General features: G+C 34.4%; 2 protein-coding genes across 17 annotated transcripts in view; both read left to right on the plus strand.

Moving 5' to 3' along the window:
• Positions 1–3,415: 3,415 nt before the first annotated feature.
• LOC137629492 (keratin, type I cytoskeletal 9-like) lies at positions 3,416–12,675 on the plus strand. 16 transcript variants are annotated; one of them, XM_068360840.1, is made up of 5 exons: positions 3,416–3,569; positions 4,996–5,090; positions 5,555–5,592; positions 5,623–5,715; positions 5,746–6,058. In XM_068360840.1, the coding sequence occupies exons 1-5, from the start codon at positions 3,549–3,551 to the stop codon at positions 5,865–5,867; spliced, it is 369 nt and encodes a 122-aa protein (XP_068216941.1). In that variant the 5' UTR covers positions 3,416–3,548; the 3' UTR covers positions 5,868–6,058. The 16 variants fall into 16 exon arrangements, with proteins under 16 accessions (XP_068216941.1, XP_068216945.1, XP_068216940.1 ...); XM_068360844.1 differs by having other exon boundaries at positions 5,623–5,706; XM_068360839.1 differs by having other exon boundaries at positions 5,623–5,676; positions 5,707–6,058.
• Positions 12,676–19,076: 6,401 nt separating this feature from the next.
• Positions 19,077–25,000, plus strand: part of LOC137629219 (uncharacterized) — an 18,156-nt gene continuing 12,232 nt past the window's right edge. The window contains exons 1-3 of the mRNA XM_068360482.1: positions 19,077–19,225; positions 19,900–19,994; positions 20,476–20,732. Of these exons, the coding sequence (XP_068216583.1) occupies positions 19,205–19,225; positions 19,900–19,994; positions 20,476–20,732 (373 nt within the window). The 5' untranslated portion in view covers positions 19,077–19,204. The remainder of the gene's footprint in view (positions 19,226–19,899; positions 19,995–20,475; positions 20,733–25,000) is intronic.

The following is a 25,000-nucleotide window of genomic DNA, read 5'->3' on the forward strand; positions in this document are numbered from 1 at the left end:
CACTTCAAATTCAAACTATTGTTCTCTAGTCTTGGGTAGTGCCATAGCCTCTGTACCATGATTTTACACTGACTTTGGGTAGAGTTCTCTTGCTTGAGGATACACTCGGGCAATATCTTATTTTTCATCCTGGTTCTTTTGAAGCTTTTCTAGTTTATATATGAAAGCTATATCTTAATGTAGGTACTGTTCCTAAAATATTTCATTCTAATTGTTAATTACTTCTCTTGTAGCTTACTATTTCCTTATTTGCTTTCCTCACTGGGCTATTTTCCCCGTTAGAGCCTTTGGGCTTATAGCATCCTGCTTTTTCAACTAGGGTTGTAGCTTAGTAATGATAATAATAAATCATAGATAATAATAATAATAATAATAATAATAATAATAATAATAATAATAATAATATCAGAAACCTCAGAGCCTGAGAGTGTTTTGACCAAAAGTAATCTTGAAAAAGCACTCCCGTGTATAAGAGGACTTGACATCTTAGAAGCCAAGAATCCTAACATTACTAGAAGTGCGACCGTAGAAAGAAAAGTTACGTCTGAGCTGAACTGCCACAAAAACAAAAGAAATATAAGACAATACAGACCAAACTTCACTAATTTCTTCAATAAGTAAAAGTACTAGAAGAGAGAGAGAGAGAGAGAGAGAGAGAGAGAGAGAGAGACCGCGTGAAGAGGGAGAGCGAGATGAGGAGGGGGAGCGAGATGGGGAGGGAGAGCGGGGTGAGGAGGGAGAGCGGGGTAAGGTTGGGGGTGGGAGCGGGGTGAGGAGGGACAGCGGGGTAAGGTTGGGGGTGGGAGCAGGGTGAGGAGGGAGAGCGGGGTGAGGTTGGCGGTGGGAGCGAGGCAGGCGACAGTGGTGACGAGTGATGCGTTACAGTGTGCATGTACATGGTAATAATTTATTTTACTATAAAATAAATAAAAGTAGAGTAAGAATGTGTGTTTTTATGGTTTCTGCGACCTTCAAATATATTAATAATGTGTTTGTTCAAGGTTCATAGTAACAAAATCCCAAAATAGACATACTTTCCCAATATCCAGGAACGTAAAACCCCTATTACCATTATTTATTATGGAGAAATTATGTTCCGTTAACACGATTTCTGTTAACACGGCATCTCCAGGAACATCCCCCTCGCGTTAACAGGGAGTTGGCTGTATGTATTTAACTTGAGTATAATAGGGACACTAGAAATGGAATATATGATTTCTTAAAAAACTTGTTACTTTCAGTACTATTTGAAAAGTTACAAGGAGGGCTAAAGCTTAAATTATTTTCATTGAGGTTATGGAAACTTGTTCTGTAGTTACAAAGAAAGGCAGTTGTTAAATCCACATTCACCTTGTGATGACTGGCTCTGGAAACGAGGGGATTTCTTCATCAGCTTGTATACTAGGGACTGAGAAGGTTCGCGAGCTAAGGCTGCAAGAGGGATATTGATATGGGAAAAAAAGCTTATGCGTAATGGAGATTTGGTGAAAATCCAATGTGTCAATTTGTTTTGACGTAATTTTCAAAATTGTGAAAAATGCAAATCCAGATCATCTCCAAGATCTAATGGGATCGCACGAGTGGTGAACATTTCGTTAAAATCCCTTGAGTAGTTTTGACGTAATCCTGTCCGCAGACACACCCAGAAATAAATAGATAAACCGACTTGAAAATATATTCTCCTTGGCGGACCTAATAATAATAATAATAATAAAAATAATAATGATAATGATAATGATGATAATGATAATGATAATAATAATAATAATAATAATAATACGAACCGTTTTACGCATGAAATAAAGTCCTCTTTGTCACATGCCATCCCCACTTCTACTCCTACCAACATTCCTCCCCGATTTTCTGGGCTTTACTTCTGGTTTTTTTTTTTTTTTTTTTTTTTTTTTTTTTTTTTTTTTTTTTTTTTTTTTTTTTACATCTAATACTTTTATTATCGCAGCTCACATTTTCTCACCTTTTTTCCAAATCATCGTTATCTCTCAAGATCTCAGTTGCTATTCCAACCTCTCTTACAACATCCTCATTGGCTACAACTATGATCTTTCAAATCAGGTCCAGCCATTATTTCAGATTTCTTCTTAACATCATGAATTGTCTTTCATTCTGATCTGGTTTTGCTCTGCTTTCTAAAGAATACTTTCGCTTTCAAGTGGAACCACCTAGCGCTTTCCATTGCATACTAGTTGCTGGTATTTTTTTCTTATTTCCCTTTCAACACCTTACAATACCATTGTTTACTATTATCAATAATCTTACTGTTTAAAATGACCGATATCAGCATCTTTAACCTGATATTAGGAATGATAAAAATATGAAGATGGTTATTTAACAGAAAAAGTCTTTTGAACATGATCTTAATCAAAAATAAAACCAAATTCTTCATATCCGACACTTCGCCTCATCGCCTTTCCAAACTTCGTTACTATTCTCAATCGATTTCGCTTAGTAACGAGTATTCACTAATGCGACTAAGTGAATGAAAGAACTTAAGTGTTTTTTATAGCAATTGGTTGTTCTGCAGTGCGACTTAAACCAATTTCTCCATTCCCATTTAGGTCTCCCTCTCGACATTTCACTCTCAGTAGATTTGAAACTCAAGCTTTATCCTAAAACCTCTATTTCTATAACATCTTTGGGCTTGAATAAGTAGTTATAAGCTTGTAACACGCACCAGGGGTCTCGTGTGAGCGGCAATGAGTCACAATGAGTAATGCGATTCCAACAACGTTAGTAACACCGAAGACAATGAGTGACGCGGAGGAGCAAGTAATACAAGTTTACTTTGGAAGGTCAAAGACAGAATGAATTATCTTACAACGCAGGTTAAATATTATCTTATGTAGCTTAATTAAATTAAAAATCACTGTCTTCTTAATAAAATTAAAAATCACTGTCTTTTTATTAAAATACTCATTAGTGGTGTTAAACAAAGAATCAAGTTATTCGTGAGATGGTGTACTTTATAGAAAAACTGGTTTAAAAATCACCCTTACTCTGACCAGTTAAACCAATTCTGAAAGATAATGCATAAAACTTATATTATTCTGTCAATTCCTTTCCGATCAGAGAGAGAGAGAGAGAGAGAGAGAGAGAGAGAGAGAGAGAGAGAGAGAGAGAGAGAGACTATATCTACCATGGCATTCCCAATTTGCAAGATTCCCGGGTTTAACCTAACGGACACGGGGGTTTCCCTGTAAAAGGAAGACCTTTCTTTCTACTAGTGATAAAAGTTGTGGTTAATTCATACGAAATCTGATTTCATTACTTTAAATATAATTAACAAATAACAAAAGGAGTCACACATGATATCAATCCGGTTTTGAAGCCACGTGTAAATCAGAAACGATCTTGTATACACATTCTACAAAAAGTTAATTGGCAACGTCGCCCGTCGTATGCTCCCTGGAACCGGTATTTTGGGCAAGAATCATCGCATATAAAAGCTCCCAGGACGTAGCAGAGGAACCACACTTTCAACCACTACCGAAGGAAGAGGAAGAAACCACCAGCAAACCTAACACTCAACCATGATTGGTCTTCGTTCACAGGTAAGACTGTCACAATGATTTTTAGATATATATATTCCCTAATAACTATTGCTTAGTTGATTTTTGTACTTATGAATTTTTTGACTTCACATCCATACTTCTCGCAGTGCATTTGCAAAATATGACTTGATTGTTTATGGTTCAATATGCTTTGTTCAGACGCTAAAAAATAATCCCCACATTGATATTAAGTGTAAAATTCAGTTGGAAAAAAAGACAGGATTTTCATTATATTTTTATTTTAGTAGTTTGCTGGCGTGAATATAACAAAAGCTAATAGAAAATTTTAATAGAGAAAACAGAAACGTAGGGCTGAAAATAAATACGAATAAAAATGTAGAGAGAGAGAGAGAGAGAGAGAGAGAGAGAGAGAGAGAGAGAGAGAGAGAGAGAGAGAGAGAGAGAGAGAGAGAGAGAGCATACATAGGTTATGGACGAACCTCGAGAGATTGTTAATGAATACATATACTTGAGACAAACAGTAAAAGTTTCCCTATGACATGAGATTGAAATTAGAAAGAGGGAATATTGAGCTTTTGGTAAATGAGATTATGAAAATTTAAATGCCCCTTTCTCTAAAAAGAAAAGTATTCAAGGAGATGGCCCTACTAGTATCATCTTATGCATCAAAAACTTGGGGCTTTACTGAAGTCTTAGAGCATAAGCTAGTTACAACTCAAAGAGCCATGGAAAGAATAATAATGGGAATAACATTAAAAGACAGAAAAAGAGCAACATGGATGTGAAAGCAACCTAAAGTAAAGGACCTTCTAAAATGCAAGATAAAGAAAATGGACATTAAAATTAACAGATTGTAAAAAACGATGGATTGACGATATACGATCGACATAGTAAAACAGACTTGAGTGATAGAAGACGTCTGAGGCCTTTGTCCTGCAGTGGATTTTATATATATATATATATATATATATATATATATATATGTATATATACATAAATATATATATATATATATATATATATGTATATATACATAAATATATATATATAATATATATATATAATCCTAATCTAAAGGCCTAAGACATGTTCTATCACTAAAGTCTGTCTTTCTACGTTGATAGTAGCTCGTCAATCCAACCTCTATATTTACACACACACATATATATATACATATATATATATATAGTGTATGTATATACTGTATATATATATATATATATATATATATATATATATATATATATAGTGTATGTATATACTGTATATATATATAGAGTATGTATATACTGTATATATATATATATATATATATATATACAGTATATATATATATATATATATATATATATATATATATATATATATATATATATATATATATATATATATAACCTACGTGCGTTTGCGGCATTTATATTTTTCATATGATTTTCTAATGCAGTTCATAATTTCTTCTGCTCAGGTCGCTTTCTTAGTGGCCTCCCTGGCTCTGGTGTTGTGTGTCTCTGCACTGCCAAGTGGAGGTTCCAGACACTACAGTCGTCCATATGGAAGCAGGTAAGGAAGGACACTCACTCGGTTTTCGTAGTTTCTCATCGATACCTCTTACTAAGATTAGCTGTATATTTTGTGACAATTTCGTTATTATCAGTTTTGAAGACTTTTTCTCAATATTTGCTCTCACTCAAGTTGTCTTTTTAATTAGTATTATTTATTTCAAATCCTCGTTTGTTTTTCTGAAATTTCTTTGATGATTGTTTATGCATTTTTAGCTTTGGAATATTTCTTATTCAGTTACAAAAGTTATGATACTAATTTACCAATCTTTCTTACTTGATATTTTCCAATTTTAAGAAAAATATAATTTTTTTGATGCGTTTCTTACAACGCAGTCTCATAAAATACAAAATACTAAAAAATACATTAAAAAACTTTATCTATTTCAAAGGAACTATAAGTTTCCTCAAGATTCATATGAAATAATTTTTTTCTAAATCAAGTTATTTCTTTTCGTCCAATAGCTTTGGAAGCAGTTTAGGTGGTTTTGGAGGTCACGGAGGTAGCTTTGGAGGTCACGGAAGTCACGGAGGTAGCTTTGGAGGTCATGGAGGTAGCTTTGGAAGTCACGGAGGAAGCTTTGGAGGTCTTGGAGGTCACGGAGGTAGCTTTGGAGGTCACGGAAGTCACGGAGGAAGCTTTGGAGGTCTTGGAGGTCACGGAGGTAGCTTTGGAGGTCACGGAAGTCACGGAGGAAGCTTTGGAAGTCACGGGGGAAGCTTTGGCAACAGACCATTTGGTGGAAGTATAGGACACAGGCCTGGATACGGCAAATAGAAGCTTTCGTCCTAAACCGACAACGTGATAGACTGAAATAGTCTACAAGACCGAAGGAAATGCAAAGACTAAAAAAATAAAAGGGGAGACCCAGATCACCGGAGGGGGATAGAATGTCTGGAAGCTCTACCGTCGAGAGATTCCAAAATCATTGTTACCGTTTTTAATAAAAAAAAATAATTTTGGTAAAACTTGAATTTCATTAAATCCCCACATGAAGATAAAACCTCTCATGGATACCTATTCTATGAATAGGTAAAATTGGTAAAAATTGTCCCCCTCTTTCAATACTATTTTTTTTTTCAATAGCAGTTAGCATCCCAAATAGTTTGGCAGTAAATATAGAAGATACTGAAGGAAGTGCACTTCTACAATTAGAAGCAATACTATATACTCCAAATCCCACGCCAGCATCAGATTTGGAGCCATCAGTATATATAAAAGTTGATTCCTTATGTTCTTCAACATGTTCCATAAAAAGAGACCTAGCGTCTAAGTCAGTCATGTTCTTTTAGAAATGTCCACTTGATCAATTAGTTTTTGATGGTATTGACCAAGTTAATCTCCGAGTTTTCAGATTTTCGATCAAACAAAGGATGGAATACTATAGAGGATTAATTCTACACAGAGAGAAAATCAAGTGGAATTTATTAGGATCTCCATAAATACTCTCAATAGACAAAGTTCTAAAAGGACCTGAATAGTTTATGAAGCCCATATTGTGTACAACACCTGTTTGGCAGCCATACTAACGTATAATTCAATAATGACTTTAAATCTGCTTCCAAACTTAAAGTGTAAAGAACTTGTAACACATCATAGATTTTATAACTTCAAAATTTTAGGGTATCAATATAACTAAAAATGGCAAAAAAAATTCACTTCGTTTTCATAATGTAGAATAGTCCCTTTCAAAGTTAGTGTTATTACAGTACATATTCATCTAGTAAATCTCTAGCCACAGTCTTAGATGAATAAATTTAAAGCTAAGTTCATTTGCCCATCTACTGATAGCATTGAAAGTGTTTTACAAATGCTCACAGGCTAATGTAGCTAGTGCAGTATACGCAGATCATTGAAAAAAGCAGCAAAGCTCTTCACAGGACAGGAAACTCTCTCCAATGTTCAGTAGTTGTCTTGGTATCAATTCCTCCTCCACTCCCGTGACATCAGTGAGTTATAAAAGTTCCTCGAACACCCAGCCCATTTCTCAGCTCACTGCTTCATGTCTTTCTGCTGTAGTGATGCTTTTGCCCTTCACCATTCGAGATGAGTTGCCTGGTTTCACTATGCCGAGATTTAGTTCTCCATCAAGGACTTGACCCACTCAAACATCAAAGCAGACAATAACATTGCTGTGATCCCAGACAACACCTTTCAAGGAATCTCTGCCTTTGCGAGCAAACGTTCATCCCACACAATATGATGCCTGTAAGTCATACTTCCTGGAACAGTTCTCACTGTGGCCAGCTGAGTCAACCTGTTGGGATGACATTCTCAAGAACTATCTAGTTACTAAAGGTTAAGACGATATAGATTTGCTGCGAGAACTAAGTTTAGAAACGAATTTCGGTTTGAAAACAGATCTAGACACAGAAAGAGAACTAGGCTTAAGAGACCCATTTTGATAATTAGCGGGACCAGTTTTAGAGAGTGTCCTTTGAACAAGATTAAGGTTTGTTATCTTTGAAAGAAGGAAGGGAGTTGATGGATTTTCTACCTTGGCACTCTCTGTATATTATTGAGCCCAATTAAAGAGATAAGGTTTCTTTGTCTTTTACAGCAGAAGGACATTCTGGACATCAACCTGCGCTGTGCATTTGAAATATACTCTATATTTCTACAGTCGTCAAAAGCAACATTGCCAAAATTCTGTCTAAAAATATAACGCAGGCTTCAAAGCACTATACATTTGTTAATATAAGTTAAAGTCTTTTTACTATTCCATAAAGTTCAAGTGTTTAGTATAGATTTCTAGCCAAACGACTTTGGAATATTTGTGCAATATAGCACCCTTGTACTTTCATTTATACATACAGTAATTTTATCACATAGGCATCCCACTCAACTTGCTAGGAATTAATCATTAGAATTGTCCTTAACAATAAGAGCAAAGCTCATCAACAGTGGGGGAAGGGGGTTATGCTTCAACATGTGCATAGGAATGGGAGTCATCTTCCGAATGGTCCATTGAATGATTACTTTCCAATGGTCCATTCCATATCCTACCTATACGGGATACCACCAAAACAGATAAGAGGGACAGAGGTATAAGCTAAACACACCTGTTAGAACTGAGACAGAGTGAACATGTAACCATTCTCTCTTTACCTGTAATGACAAGGTTCCTGCCTGAAGCCGAGAGTTATAGCCTGAGGATTAGATTATCCTGGATTCCAAAGAACAAACAGTTCCACCCAAAGAGAGTCCAAACCATGTTGAGGAAGGCTGAGAACACCAAATCTTCATAGATCCCTTCTACCAAGTATCCAAGCAGCACATTTCGATAAATGTGAATATACTCACGCCAATCAAACCTAAATTATCCAAATATCACTTGTAAGAATTATCCAGAGAGGTGTGGTAGAAAGATGGGAGGAAGTTGGTAATATGAAGAGGACGCTGATGAAATATAAAAAAGATAGAGATAGACAAACTGGGGAACAATAAATTTCCCGAGGCCCAAGAACCCTTTTGCTGGTCCCAAACCATCAATATGAAGTAAACTATTCCACAGGTAAGTCCCATGACTTAATCAAGGCATTCTCTCATTAAGAAACGTCTCACGACTGACTTTCTGTTTACATGGTCCATTTCGGTGACTCATACTGAAGACGAGTATGAAAATATTAACCAGCGGCAGATGGTTTTCCCGAATAGTAAAATGATGTCCACTTATTCTATTTGCCTTTTTCCCTAATCTGTGCCTTGAAAATATCTATTTGTAATGTAGACGATAACATTTTATTAGCATTGTATTATATATAAAATTCGAGACGTGGTCTATATATTTTCATAGAGGTATCCTTTTAACATGACTTACAATACTAGCAATAGAAAAGGTAATTATCATTTTCGTCGATATTATTAATATCATTATTATATTTCTAATAATAACAGGTTAGAATTGTTGAATTAAGTAGCCCTTGGCGTGGTCTTTATGCCAAACAGCACACGCTACTCATAAATCACTTCAAGGTAGAAAAAGATATAATAATAATAATAATAATAATAATAATAATAATAATAATAAATACTAATAAAAATATTAAAAATAAAAATAATAATAATATTAAAAATAAAAATAATAATAATAATAATTATAATAATATAATAAAAATATAATAATAATGATAATAATACCAAAACAATAATAATAAAAATAAAAATAATAATAATAATAATAATGATAATAATAAAAATAATAATAGTAATCATAATAATAATAACAATAACAATAACAATACTAATAATAATAACAATAATGATAAAAATAATAAAAAAACAACAACAACAACCGAGTTACGCATGAAATAAATCAACACCTGTAATATACCATTTCCGCTTCTCACCCATCAACATTCATCACTGAATTTCTTGCCTTTACTACTGGTCTTCGTCTTTTTACAATTATATCTAATACTTTTATTACAATATCTCGCATTTTCTTTCCCTTTTCAAAATCATCGCAATCTCTTAAGATCTCCGTTGCTATCCAACCTCTCTTACAACCTCCTCGTTGATCACAGATTATTATTATCATTATTACTTGCTAAGCTGCAACCCTAGTTGGAAAAGCAGGATGCTATAAGCTCAAGGGCTACAACATGGAAAAATAGCCCATGAGGAAAGGAAATAAGGAAATAAATAAACTACATGAGAAGTAATAAACAATATAAAATGTTATTTTAGAACAGTAATAACATTAAAATTTAATAAGATATAATCTTTCAAATCAGGTCCAGCCATTACTCCAGATTTCTTCTTGACATCATGAAACATCTTTCATTCTCATCTGGTTTTGCTCTGCTTTCTAAAGAACACTTTCGCTTTCAAGTGAACCACCTATCTCTGTCCATTGCATACTGGTTGTTGCTATTCTTTTATTATTGCCCTCTCAACCCATTACAATACCATTGCATACTATTATCATTATTATTGTTACTGATATCAGCATCTTTAATCTGGTACTAAGAGTGAGAAAAATATGAAGATAACTATTATCACCTAACAAGAATTTTTGCACATAAAAACTTAATAATGAAACTGAATCTTTCGTATCCGATACTTCAGTTTCATCGCTCCTCGAGAGAACTTCGGTACTATTCCCCTTATAATTTTTTCTTAGTAATAAGTATCCATTAATGTGATTCAGTGAATCAGAAAAGTTAATATCTTTAATAACAATTGATTTTTCTGCAATTTGATTTTTCAATTAATCCTTCTATTCTCTCTCTCTGTAGATTTGATTCATATAGTTAATCAATCAGTAGTTATAAGCTTACAACATACACGAGGAGTCTAGTGAGAGCGGCAATGAGTCACAATGAGTAACTGGATTCCAACAGCGTAAGAGACACAGAAGACAATGAGTGACGCATTTCCAGAGAAGCAAGTAATACAAGTGTACTTTGGAAGGTCAAAGACAGAATGAATTATCTTATAACGCGGGTTGATATTGTCTTTTTTATGTAGCTTATCAAATTCAAAATTACCTTTTCAATAAAATACCAAATAATGGTATTAGAAAATCAAATTATTCACAAACTGTTCTACCAATTCTCAAAGAAAATGCATGGAACTATCAAACATTTACAGTCATTAGTTTTGCGATTGGAGAGAGAGAGAGAGAGAGAGAGAGAGAGAGAGAGAGAGAGAGAGAGAGAGAGAGAGAGAGAATATTCATCACGGCATTCCCATTTCGCGAAAGACTCCCGGGATTTCCCTGTAGAAGGTAAGACCTTTCCATTTACAAATTACATAAGTTATCATTTACTTACACCAAATCTGATTTCACTTCTTTATCTTAATATAAATCGTAAGTAAAAAAACTAGTCACATATGTTACCAATCTGCTTTTGGAGCAATATGTAAATCATTGACGATATTATAAATACACCTTACAAATGACTTCGTTGGCAACGTCGCCCCCGAAGCCTCTCCGGAACCGGTACTTTGGACAGGAATCACCGCATATAAAAGCTCCCAGGACGTTGCAGAGGAACCACACTTTCAACCACTACCGAAGGAAGAGGAAGAAACCACCAGAAAACCTAACACTCAACCATGATTGGTCTTCGTTCACAGGTAAGACTATCACAATGATTTTCAGATATATATTTATACTCTAATAATTATTACTTGGTTGGATATTTATACTTGGAGTATTTTACGATTTCACTTTCATATACATCCCTCCGTAACTGCAAAAAGGAACTTTTCTTTCTACTGTGCATCACTATGCCTTGATCAGTAGCTAGAAATATAATCCCCATATTGATGCTAATGATTAATAGTAAAATTAAGTTGAAAAGAACAGAATTTTCACTATATTCTGATTTTAGTGGTTTTCTGGCGTGAATATAACAAAACGGCTACATGAAATTGTCGTTATTCAATATAATTGACAAAGAATATGCCTGTATATATAACCTACATGTGTTTGCGGCATTTGTATTTTCCATATGATTTTCTAATGCCGTTCATAATTTCATAATTTCTTCTGCTCAGGTCGCTTTCTTAGTGGCCTCCCTGGCTCTGGTGTTGTGTGTCTCTGCGCTGCCAAGTGGAGGTTCCAGACACTACGGTCGTCCATATGGAAGCAGGTAAGGACACTCACTCGGTTTTCGAAGTTTCTCATTAATACCTCTTACTAAGATTAGCTGTATATTTTGTGACAATTATTATCAGTTTTTAAGACTTTTTCTCAATATTGTTTCTCCCTTAAGTTGACTTTTTAAGAAGTATTATTTATTTAAATTCCTCGTTTGTTTTTCTGAAATTTCTTTGATTATTGTTTATGCTTTCTTAGCTTTGGAATATTTCTTCTTCAGTTACAGTTACAACACTTGAATTCAACAGTTTTTGTTAGGTGATAATATTTTATATTTTTAAGGACAAAATCCTAAACATATCAATGCCTTTATTACAAGGGGGTCTGATGAATTATTAAAATAACTTTTATGCCCTACAAATTAATCAAAGGAAAAAACTTCAAAACTATCCAATATATTCACAAACTTTAATTTCTTGTAACAGAATGATAACTTTCATCAAAATTTATATGAAATGCCATTTTTTTCTCTGTCCGTGACTAAATCGAGTTATTTCTTTTCATCCAATAGCTTTGGGAGTAGTTTAGGTGGTTTTGGAAGTCACGGAGGTAGCTTTGGAGGTCACGGAGGTAGCTTTGGTGGTCACGGAGGAAGCTTTGGAGGTCTTGGAAGTCACGGAGGAAGCTTTGGAGGACACGGAGGTAGCTTTGGTGGTCACGGAGGAAGCTTTGGAGGTCTTGGAGGTCACGGAGGAAGCTTTGGAGGTCACAGGGGAAGCCTTGGAAGTCACGGGGGAAGCTTCGGCAACAGACCATTTGGTGGAAGTATAGGACACAGGCCTGGATACGGCAAATAGAAGCTTTTGTCCTAAACCGACAACGTGATCGACTGAAATAGTCTACAAGACCGAAGGAAATGCAAAGACTACAAAAATAAAAGGGGAGACCCAGATCACCGGAGGGGGATAGAATGTCTGGAAGCTCTACCGTCGAGAGATTCCAAAATCATTGTTACCGTTTTTAATAAAAAAAAAAAAATAATTTTGGTAAAACTTGAATTTCACTAATTCCCCACATGAAGATAAATTTTCACATGGATACCTATTCTATGAATGATTGAATCAATGCTAAGAAAATCAAAATGTCCTGAAACAAATGAACCTGCTTCTGAAACAAATCTAAAAATATTACTAGAATAGTACAACACGTCATGCCTGAGAATCTTGGCGATGATGAACCTGCCATCCTCACCTCAATCCTCAAACAAATATCTATTTCTCAGTGTGCTAAAAGTGGGGCATCCGGTCAACAAATGGCTCTCTGTCAGGGATACCAAACGGTCATCACAATTTGGCTAGTGTTGGCCAGTCATCAGAAATTCTTGTATCAGCCGAGTGTGACCAATGCTAAGACGACAAAGAGTACTTTCCCACTTTCAGGGCCTCATGTATATTTCGTTATTCATCTTATCTTGTTTCCATCTAAAGAATCGCAATGCTGTTGCCAATTATCTTAAAACAAATTCTTAATGTTAGGTAAAAATCAGAGGTTGGGATACCTACTTGGCAGCAGCATTCTTGGCCAGTAAATCTGCCACCTCATTTCCAAGCACACCTACAGGGGCTTGAACCCCCCAAATCGACCGGTTATACTTTTCAGCCCAATAATGAAGAGCCACTCTGAAACCTTTAAAACTAAAGTGTTACTGAAATTAAAAACTCATCTTGTAGGTCCCTATACGTATAAATAAAATTGGTAAAATTGGCCCCCTCTTTCAATACTATTTTTTTTCCAATAACAGTTAGCATGCCATATAGTTCGGCAGTAAATATAGAAGATACTGAAGGAAGTGCACTTCTACAATTAGAAGCAATACTATATACTCTAAATCCCACGCCAGCATCAGATTTGGAGCCCTCAGTATATATAAAAGTTGATTCCTTATGTTCTTCAACATGTTCCATAAAAAGAGACCTAGCGTCTAAGTCAGTCATGTTCTTTCAGAAATGTCCACTTGATCAATTAGTTTTTGATGGTATTGACCAAGTTAATCTCCAAGTTTTCAGATTTTCGATAAAACAAAGGAGGGGATACTAAAGAGACTTACTTCTGCACAGAGAGAAAATCAAGTGGAATTTATTAGGATCTCCATAAATACTCTCAATAGACAAAGTTCTAAAAGGACCTGAATAGTTTATGAAGCCCATATTGTGTACAACACCTAGTTTTCACAGTCATATGTTTGGCACCCATACTAATTTTTACATTTTAAATCAATAATGACTTTGAATATGCTCCCAAACTTAAAGTGTAAAGAACTTATAACACATCATAGATTTCATAACTTCAAAATTTTAGGGTATCAATATAACTAAAAATGGCCAAAAAATTCACTTCGTTTTCATAATGTAGAATAGTACCTTTCAAAGTTAGTGTGGGTAAGGTATTATTACAGTACATCTTCATCTAGTAAATCTCTAGCCACAGTCTTAGATGTAAAAATTTAAAGCTACGCTCATTTGTCTATTTACTGAGAGCATTGAAAGTGTTTTACAAATGCTCACAGGCTAATGTAGCTAGTGCAGTATACGCAGATCACTGAAAAAAAAAGCAACAAAGCTCTTCACAGGACAGGAAACTCTCTTCAGTGCCATTTATTACTATGGTAAAATATGCAACACTTAAGATTCTTCTATGTGGAATTCCTGTAATGCCTTTGCAGCAAGCAATACACATTAATAAAGAACTATGCCCTATCTACGTTTTCTTCTACACTGTAACTGCCTAAGGACTCCACATCAAAAAGTCATTAAAAGTAACAAACTAATTTAGATTTATTATTCCATTATGATGATATTCATTCTATGCCAATGTCAATCTTATCAACATAAACCCTTGAATATGAACGTGCAATTGTCACCATTACATAACCCCTTGGGGGCTTATAAATAATCTCTTGTCTCTAAATAAAGTTCGTTGTTCAGTAGTCGTCTTGGTATCAATTCCTCCTCCACTCCCGTCACACCAGTGAGTTACAAAGTGCCTAGAACACCCAATCCATTTCTCAGCTCACCGCTTCATGCCTATCTGCTGTAGTGATGCTTCTGCCCTTCACCATACGATATGAGTTGCCTAGTTTCCACATGCCGAGATTTAGTTCTCCATCAAGGACTTGACCCACTTAAACATCAAAGCAGACAATAACATTGGTGATTCCAGACAACACCTTTCAAGGAATCTCTGCCTTTGCAAGCAACCGTTCATCCCACACAATATGATGCCTTTAAGACCTAATTCCTGGGGCAGTCCTCACTGTGGCCAGCTGAGTCAAGCTGTTGGGATGACATTCTCAAGAACTATCTAGTTACTAAAGGTGAACCAGGCTTAAGACGATTTAGATTTGCTGAGAGAACTAAGTTTAGAAACGAATTTCGGTTTGAAAACAGATCTAGACACAGAAAGAGAACTAAGCTTAAGAGACCCATTTTGATACTTAGCGGGACCAGTTTTAGAGAGTGGATTAAGGTTTGTTATCTTTGAAAGAAGGAAGGGAGTTGATGGATTTACTACCTTGGCACTCTCTGTAGATTATTGAGCCCAATTAAAGAGATAAGGTTTGTTTGTCTTTTACAGCAGAAGGACATTCTGAACATCAACCTGCGCTGTGCATTTGAAATATACTCTATATTTCTATAGTCGTCATAAGCAACATTGCCGAAATTCTGTCTGAAAATATAACACAGGTTTCAAAGCACTAAACATTTGTTAATATAAGCTACCGTCTTTTCACTATTCCATAAAGTTCAAGTGTTTAGTATAGATTTCTAGCCAAACGACTTTGGAATATTAGTGCAATATAGGACCCTCGTACTTTTATTTATACATGCAGTAATTTTATTACATAGGCAACCCACTCAACTTGCTAGGAATTAATCAGTAGAACTTTCCTTAATAACAGTAGCAAAGCTCATCAACAGTGGGGGAAGGGGGTTATGATTCAACATGTGCACAGGAATGGGAGTCATCTTCCGAATGGTCCATTGAATGTTTACTTTCCAATGGTCTATTCCATATCCTACCTATAAGGGATAGCACCAAAACAGATAAGAGGGACAGAGGTATAAGCTAAACACACCTGTTAGAACTGAGACAGAGTGAACATGTAACCATTCTCTCTTTACCTGTAATGACAGGGTTCCTGCCTGAAGCCGAGAGTTATAGCCCGAGGATTAGATTATCCTGGATTCCAAAGAACAAACAATTCCACCCAAAGAGAATCCAAACCATGTTGAGGAAGGCTGACAACACCAAATCTTCATAGATCCCTTCTACCAAGTATCCAAGCAGCACATTTCGATAAATGTGAAAATATTCACACCAATCAAACTTATATTATCCAAATATCACATGTAAGAATTATCCAGAGAGGTGTGGTAGAAAGATGGGAGGAAGTTGGTAATATGAAGAGGATGCTAAAGTTTTCGGGCATCCTCACATCTAAGGTCATTGACACCGATATCATTTATTTTATATAAAAATTAATAGAATATTCAATTAAAACCATAAAAGTTGAATGTCATTATAGAAGTTTAATAGTTTTCAGAAGACCTGCTTCTGAAATAGATCTAAAAATGCCGCTCGCATAGAAGGACACATCATGTCCAAGAATCTTGGCAAGGATGAACCTGCCATCCTAAAAAGATGGAGATAGACAAACTGGGGAACAATAAATTTCCCGAGGCCCAAGAACCCTTTTGCTGCTCACAAACCATCAATATGAAGTAAACTATTCCACAGGTAAGTCCCATGACTTAATCAAGGCATTCTCTCATTAAGAAACGTCTCACGACTGACTTCCTGTTTACATGGTCCATTTCGGTGACTCATACTGAAGACGAGTATGAAAACATTAACCAGCGGCAGATGGTTTTCCCGAATAGAAAAATGATGTCCACTTATTCTATGTGCATTTTTTCCTAATCTGTGCATTGAAAATATCTATTTGTAATGTAGACGATAACATTTTATTAGCATTGTATTATATATAAACTTCGAGACGTGGTCTATAGATTTTCATGGACGTATCCTTTTAACACGACTTACAATACTAGCAATAGAAAAGATACCTATCCTTTTCGTCGATATCATTATTATCATTATTATATTTTTAATAATAACAGGTTAGAATTGTTGAATTAAGTAGCCCTTGGCGTGGTCTTTATATCAAACAGCACACGTTACTGATAAATCACTTTAAGGTAGAAAAGGATATAATAATAATAATAATAATAATAATAATAATAATAATAATAATAATCATATTAATGATAACAATAATAACAAGAGCACACAGATTTCTGACCTCAACCAAATGTTAATGGAGTCGCCCAAGGCCTAAGATCTACCTGTGGAGTTAATTTCGTCAAAATACGTCGGGTAGTTTTGACGTAATCCTTTCCAAAGACACACAGACAGACAAATAAACAGATTCGATCGCATAACCTACTTGGTGGAGGTAATAATAATAATAAAAATAAAAATAAAAATAATAATAAGAAGAATAAGAATAATAAAAATAAAAATAATAATAAGAAGAATAAGAATAATAAAAATAATAATAATAATATAATAATAAAAATAATAATAATAATAATGATAATAATGATAATAATAATATTAATAATAATAATAATGATAATAATATAACAATAATATAATAATAATTAAAATAGTAATGAAAATAATAATAATAATAATAATAACAATAAAAATAACAATAATAATAATAATAAAAATAACAACAAACAACAATAACAACCGAGTTTCGCAAGAAAAAATTCATCTCTTGTAATATACCATTTCCGCTTCTCACCAATCAACATTCATCACTGAATTTCTTTGCCTTTACTACTGGTCTTCGTCTTTTTACAATTATATCTAATACTTTTATTACAATATCTCGCATTTTCTTTCCCTTTTCAAAATCATCGCAATCTCTTAAGATCTCCGTTGCTATCCAACCTCTCTTACAACCTCCTCCTTGGTCACAGATTATTATTATCATTATTACTTGCTAAGCTGCAACCCTAGTTGGAAAAGCAGGATGCTATAAGCTCAAGGGCTCCAACAGGGAAAAATAGCCCAAATGAGGAAAGGAAATAAGGAAATAAATAAACTACATGAGAAGTAATAAACAATATAAAATGTTTTAAGAACAGTAATAATATCAAAGTATAATATAAGATATAATCTTTCAAATCAGGTCCAGCCATTACTCCAGATTCCTTCTTATCACCATAAAATATCTTTCATTCTTATCTGGTTTTGCTTTGCTTTCTAAATAATACTTTCGCTTTCAAGTGGACCACCTATCTCTTTGCACTGCATACTAGATGTTGCTATTTTTTTATTATTGCCCTCTCAACACATTACAATACCATTGTGTACTATCATCATTATTGTTGTGATACTAACAGTGAAAAAATATGAAAATAATAGTTGTAGATCAAACAAGAATTTTTGCACACGATACAAACCTAATAATGAAACAATCTCTTGTACCCGATATTTCAACCTCATCGCTCCTAGAAAACTTCGGTAATATTTTCTATCATTTTTTCTTATTAATAAGTATCCATTAGTGTGATTTAGTGAATCAGAGAGGCTGATATCTTTATTAAAAAATATTTTTCTGTAATTTGACTCTTCAATCAATCCCAATTTTCTCTCTTCGTAGATTAGAATCATCCGGCAAATCAATCAGTAATTACAAGCTTGCAACACGCACCAGGATTCTCGTGTGAGCGGCAATGAGTCACAATGAGTAACAAGATTACAACAGCGTAAGACACACAGCAGACAATGAGTGACGCATTTCCAGAGGAGAGAATATTACAAGTTTACTTTGGAAGGTCAAAGATGAAATGAACCATCTCATAACGCGGGTTGATATTGTCTTTTTATGTAGCTTATCAAATTCAAAATTACCCTTTCAATAAAATACCTAATAGTGGTATTAGAAAATTAAATTGTTCACAAACTGTTCTACCAATTCTCAAAGAAAATGCATGAAACTATCAAACATTTACTGCCATTACTTTTGTGATTGGAGAGAGAGAGAGAGAGAGAGAGAGAGAGAGAGAGAGAGAGAGAGAGAGAGAGAGAGAGAGAGAGCGATATTCGTCACGGCATTCCCATTTCGCGAAAGACTCCCGGGGTTTCCCTGTAGAAGGTAAGACCTTTGCATTTACAAATTACATAAGCTATCGTTTACTTATACCAAATCTGATTTCACTTCTTTATCTTAATATAAATCGTAAGTAAAAAAACTAGTCACATATGTTAACAATCCGCTTTTGGAGCAATATGTAAATCATTGACGATCTTATAAATACAACTTACAAATGACTTCGTTGGCAACGTCGCCCCCCGAAGCCTCTCTGGAACCGGTACTTCGGACAGGAATCACAGCATATAAAAGCTCTCCAGAAGTTGCAGAGGAACCACACTTTCAACCACTACCGAAGGAAGAGGAAGAAACCACCAGAAAACCTAACACTCAACCATGATTGGTCTTCGTTCACAGGTAAGACTATCACAATGATTTTCAGATATATATATATATATATATATATACATATATATATATATGTATATATATACATATATATATATATATATACATATATATATATATATATATATATATATATAAATATATATACAGTATATATATATATATACATATTTATATATACATATATATATACAGTAAATATATATATATATATATATATATATATATATATATACACACACACACACACACACACACACACATATATATATATATATATATATATATATATATATATCTCTAATAATTATTACTTGGTTGGATGTTTATACTTGGAGTATTTTACGATTTCACATTCATATACATCCCTCCGTAACTGCAAAAAGGAACTTTTCTTTCTACTGTGCATCACTATGCCTTGATCAGTAGCTAGAAATATAATCCCCATATTGATGCTAATGATTAATAGTAAAATTAAGTTGAAAAGAACAGAATTTTCACTATATTCTGATTTTAGTGGTTTTCTGGCGTGAATATAACAAAACGGCTACATGAAATTGTCGTTATTCAATATAATTGACAAAGAATATGCCTCTATATATAACCTACATGTGTTTGCGGCATTTGTATTTTCCATATGATTTTCTAATGCCGTTCATAATTTCATAATTTCTTCTGCTCAGGTCGCTTTCTTAGTGGCCTCCCTGGCTCTGGTGTTGTGTGTCTCTGCGCTGCCAAGTGGAGGTTCCAGACACTACGGTCGTCCATATGGAAGCAGGTAAGGACACTCACTCGGTTTTCTAGTTTCTCATCGATACCTCTTACTAAGATTAGTTGTTTTATTTTGTGACAATTTCTTATTATCAGTATTTAAAACTTTTTCATTTATTTCGATTCCTCGTTTGTTTTTCTGAAATTTCTTTGATTATTGTTTATGCTTTCTTAGTTTTGGAATACTTCTTCTTCAGTTACAGTTACAACACTTGAATTCAAAAATTTTTCTTAGGTGATAATATTTTACATTTTTAAGGGCAAAATCCTGAACATTTCAATGCCTTTATTACAAGGTGGTTTGATGAATTATTAATATTAATTTCATATCATACAAATTAATCAAAGGAAAAAGCTTCAAAACTATCCGATATATTCACAAACTTTAATTTTTGGTAACAGAATGATAACTTTCATCAAAATTTATATGAAATGGTATTTTTTTCTGTACCCGTGACTAAATCGAGTTATTTCTTTTCGTCCAATAGCTTTGGAAGTAGCTTAGGTGGTTTTGGAAGTCACGGAGGTAGCTTTGGAGGTCACGGAGGAAGCTTTGGTGGTCACGGAGGAAGCTTGGGAGGTCTTGGAGGTCATGGAGGAAGCTTTGGAGGTCACGGAGGAAGCTTTGGTGGTCTTGGAGGTCATGGAGGTAGCTTTGGGGGTCACGGGGGAAGCTTTGGAAGTCACGGGGGAAGCTTTGGTAACAGACCATTTGGTGGAAGTATAGGACACAGGCCTGGATACGGCAAATAGAAGCTTTCGTCCTAATCCGACAACGTGATCGACTGAAATAGTCTACAAGACCGAAGGAAATGCAAAGACTACAAAAATAAAAGGGGAGACCCAGATCACCGGAGGGGGATAGAATGTCTGGAAGCTCTACCGTCGAGAGATTCCAAAATCATTGTTACCGTTTTTAATAAAAAAAATAATTTTGGTAAAACTTGAATTTCATTAAATCCCCAGAACAAGATAAAACCTCACATGGATACCTATTCTATGAATGATTGAATCAACGCTAAGAATACTAAAATGTCCTAAAACAAATAGACCAGCTTCTGATATAAATAGAAAAATACCACTAGAAGAGTACAACACGACCTAAAATAAATAAATAAAATCAGCAAATAATGCGAGGATTCACATACATGAACACTGAGTAAATTCTCCAGTTTAGGAGTGCTAAATCCGAGAAAATATTTCTGTTTAGATACAGAACCAATGAAAAATATAACACTAACGATATTTGCAGCAGAAAATTATGATGCTTTCAGCAAATTGTAAGAAATTTAAAAATGGAACCATTTATTTTTATTGGAAATACTCATTTTAGCCAAGGTGGCTACTTTTTTACTACACTATATATATATATATATATATATATATATATATATATATATATATATATATATATATATATATATATATATTATATATATATTATTATTATTATTATTATTATTATTATTATCTTATTATTATTACTTGTTAAGCTAGAACCTTAGTTGGAAAAGTAGGATACTATAAGCCCAGGGACTCCACCAGGGAAAATACCCCAGTAAGGAAAGGAAACAAGTAAAAATAAAATATTTTAAGAGTAACAACATTAAAATAAATATTTCCTCATAAACTATAAAAACTTGAACAAAAGAGGAAGAGAAATTAGATAGAATAATGTACCCGAGTGTACCCTCAAGCAAGAAAACTCTAACCCAATCTATGGCAATAGCCAAGACTAGAGAACAATAGTTTCATTTTGGAATGTCCTCCTAGAAGAGCTGCTTACCATCGTTAAAGAGTCTCTTCTACCCATAACAAAAGGAAAGTAGCCACTGAACAATTACAGTAGTTAACCCCTTATGTGAAGAAGAGTTGTTTGTTTGTAGAGCTGAATATAAAATCATAGTCAAAACACTTTGGTAAATTTGAGCAATATATGACCCTCAAACGTTCACCTACTCTGCTAGCAATATCATCACTCGGGCATCCCAGATATTTCTTAGGAATGCGTCAGTACATACTGTATATCCTTAAAAATAAGAGAACAGGTCATCAACCCTGGCAAGTTGTCAGCACGTCCTATAGACATTTTTTTTTTTATTGGGGGGGGGGTTAATTGTTTGAAAACCTCAAAAATGTGTTATAGGAAATTCACAGTTTTAGTTTACTTTTTATTGGTCCATCATGAAATAGTAAAGTAACAGATAGAGGGACAGGTGTTAGCTAAAACTAACTGCTAGAACCAAGACCATATTATCATTACAAGCTACGCCACAATCCTATTTGGAAAAGCAAGATACTATAAGCCCAAGAGCTCCAACAAAGAAAAATAGCCTAGTGAGGAAAGGAAATTAGGATATCATCCTCTTTTTGTCTGTAATGATGGGCTTCTAGCCTGACGCCGAGAGTCCTAGCCTAAGGATTGAATTCCAGTAGAGTCAAATTAAACAACCCTTGAGCATAGTTCCTTCCAGAGAGAGTCCTAAATACCTTTGCAGTGTCTGAAAACACCCAAAACTCTCTCAGGTCCTTTCTTCTATTCATTCAAGCAATAAATTTAGGCATGAGATTAATCGCCCCATTTAACCCAGATTAATACAGATATCACTTGGAATAATTAGCCATAGAAGTGTAAAAACAAGATGTGAAAGAATATCTAACGTGAGGAGGAGGCTGAAGTAACATGGAATAATTTTAGACAAACTGGGGCGATAATGTTTCCCCCAGCTCGAGAACAAACTTAACTGCATTCATCGTTTAGTGCATCCTGTAATGTGTAATGATTCAGGAACAAAGTTCGGGAATAACCCTAATAATTTCAGAATAGATTCATTTTCCATGGTTGAATTGACAGGGTTAAGTGCACTAAAATCAGGCAACATTTTGTTCATTCTAACGAATCTTTTTATAAGCTAGATTGATAATTAAATTGCAAAGTTTGAGAAAGATCCACGAAATCATAGTTTTATTAAACATCTTGAACTGTCCATGAAATTTAACTTTTCATTAACGATCAATGATTCTCTTTAAACTGGAAATTTGTTGCAATCTTGGGGAGCTGATTAAAATAGGGCAACTTCAGTATATTCATTGATGCAAAAATCTAGAACCCTCTTGCTATTCACAAGGCTTCAATCCTGGAGCAAACTATACAATCTTTAAGCTTCCTGACTTTAACAAAGAATTCTATCATTAGAGGTCTCACGACTGGTTTTTATTTCAATGCTCAATTTCGGTGCCTCATACTTCAGTGGTTTCAAAGCTTTAGTAAATAGCAGCTGGTCTCCCCAAAAATTGCAAAATCACTTCCTATAACTATTTTGGATAAATTTCTCTCCTTTATTTATTCAGTCTTGGAAATATCTCTTTGCGATGTCGTAGACGATATCATTGTAATAAATTTGAGATATGAACATTGTTCCATGATACAGAAGCTATGGCACTACCTAAGACTAGAGAACAATGGTTTGATTTTGGAGTGTCCTTCTCTTAGAGAGCTGCTTACTATAGCTAAAGAATCTTCTACCCTAACCAAGAGGAAAGAAGACACTGAAGAATTACAGTGCAGTAGTTAACCTCTTGAAGAGAAGAATTGTTTGGTAATTTCAGTGTTGTCAATTGTATGAGGAAAGAGGAGAATGTGTAAAGAATAGGACAGACTATTCTGTGTATGTGTCGGCAAAGATGAAATGAGCCGTAACCAAAGAGAGGGATCCAATGATGGCTAATCAAAGAACCCAATCACTCTCTAGAACGAATATAAAGTAGAAAGCTAAACAGGGGGAGCAGCTAGGGACCGAAGTGACCCAACAAAGACCCTTAGTTAATTCTATAAATCCTGAGTATGCACTGACTGAAGAACACTGATGACACTGACCAATCCACACCCTTTATTACTGGAAAAAAACTACAAAGGAAAAAATTATAAAGATACCTTATTAACGTCTCTTCGTTTAATCTCATAATCAAAAAAATAATATGCTCGTAAGTATCAAAAACATCTTTGGTTCTGCTTTAGATGACCAATCTTGTCTACTTGCTTCACTCAAAGTTTACAAACCATTTTGGCACAGACCATGGTTTTTTACCTTAATATTTAAATTCATATTTCAAGAGTTATATGTATAGTGCCCCTGCCAATCCCTAATGAAACATAATCCAAGAGTATATTCCGGGTTTCAACTACACAAATTTTCCTCCTTCTCCTGATTAATCCTCAAAATGATAAAACCCGTTACATTAAAATATTATTTCCTTGGGTTGTGGTGGCAGATTGGAAACGTCCCTGCATGGTAATCGCCAGACTGGGGTTCGAGTCCCGTGAAGTTTTTAACTGATCCGTATCTATGCTGACCTATTTTTTATCCAAGAGACACGGAGGTGATTTTGATTGTTATTATAGTCACTCAGTTTTCTTATTTAACTTAACTAGTAATAAAATCAGAGGATCGAACGCTGTGATTTGCAACAAATTGAACAAAATAACAATCTGCATTTCTCCTTTCAGGTGGGTCCAAATGTCTTAATGTATTATCACTCTCTCAAAATTCACCTGTATAAGTAACTTCTCATATTTTCTTACTTTACACCAGTAACCACGCAAATCAATATTAATCAAGCACATAATAAAATATCTCCAGATATAACTACAAGGACAGATAACATTACTGTCTTTATTATCAATAAAAGATTTTGGAGTCGAGTCCACTAAGACAACACAATGAAATACTATCACAAACTGGTGGGTTATCATCACTAAGACACAAAAATGGTTTAGGGAGTTTTATGTGGTTTTAGCAACTTTGGACACGGCACCTGTGGATAGAAGAAAAATAAGTCTTCCTTTTAAATACCTTAGATTAGACGGTTAACTGAAAGGGATAAGATGCAAAAGGAGACTGACATGGAAGACTGGAGTTTCATCTTACGACCGGAAGTTCTCAGGACCAAAAATTTCAGTTATTTTTTTCTCATGGTCTGATGGAGAAAATTTCTCGATTTTATTTTTGTTAC

Source organism: Palaemon carinicauda, chromosome 37 (assembly GCF_036898095.1).
Source record: "Palaemon carinicauda isolate YSFRI2023 chromosome 37, ASM3689809v2, whole genome shotgun sequence".
NCBI lineage: Eukaryota > Metazoa > Arthropoda > Malacostraca > Decapoda > Palaemonidae > Palaemon > Palaemon carinicauda.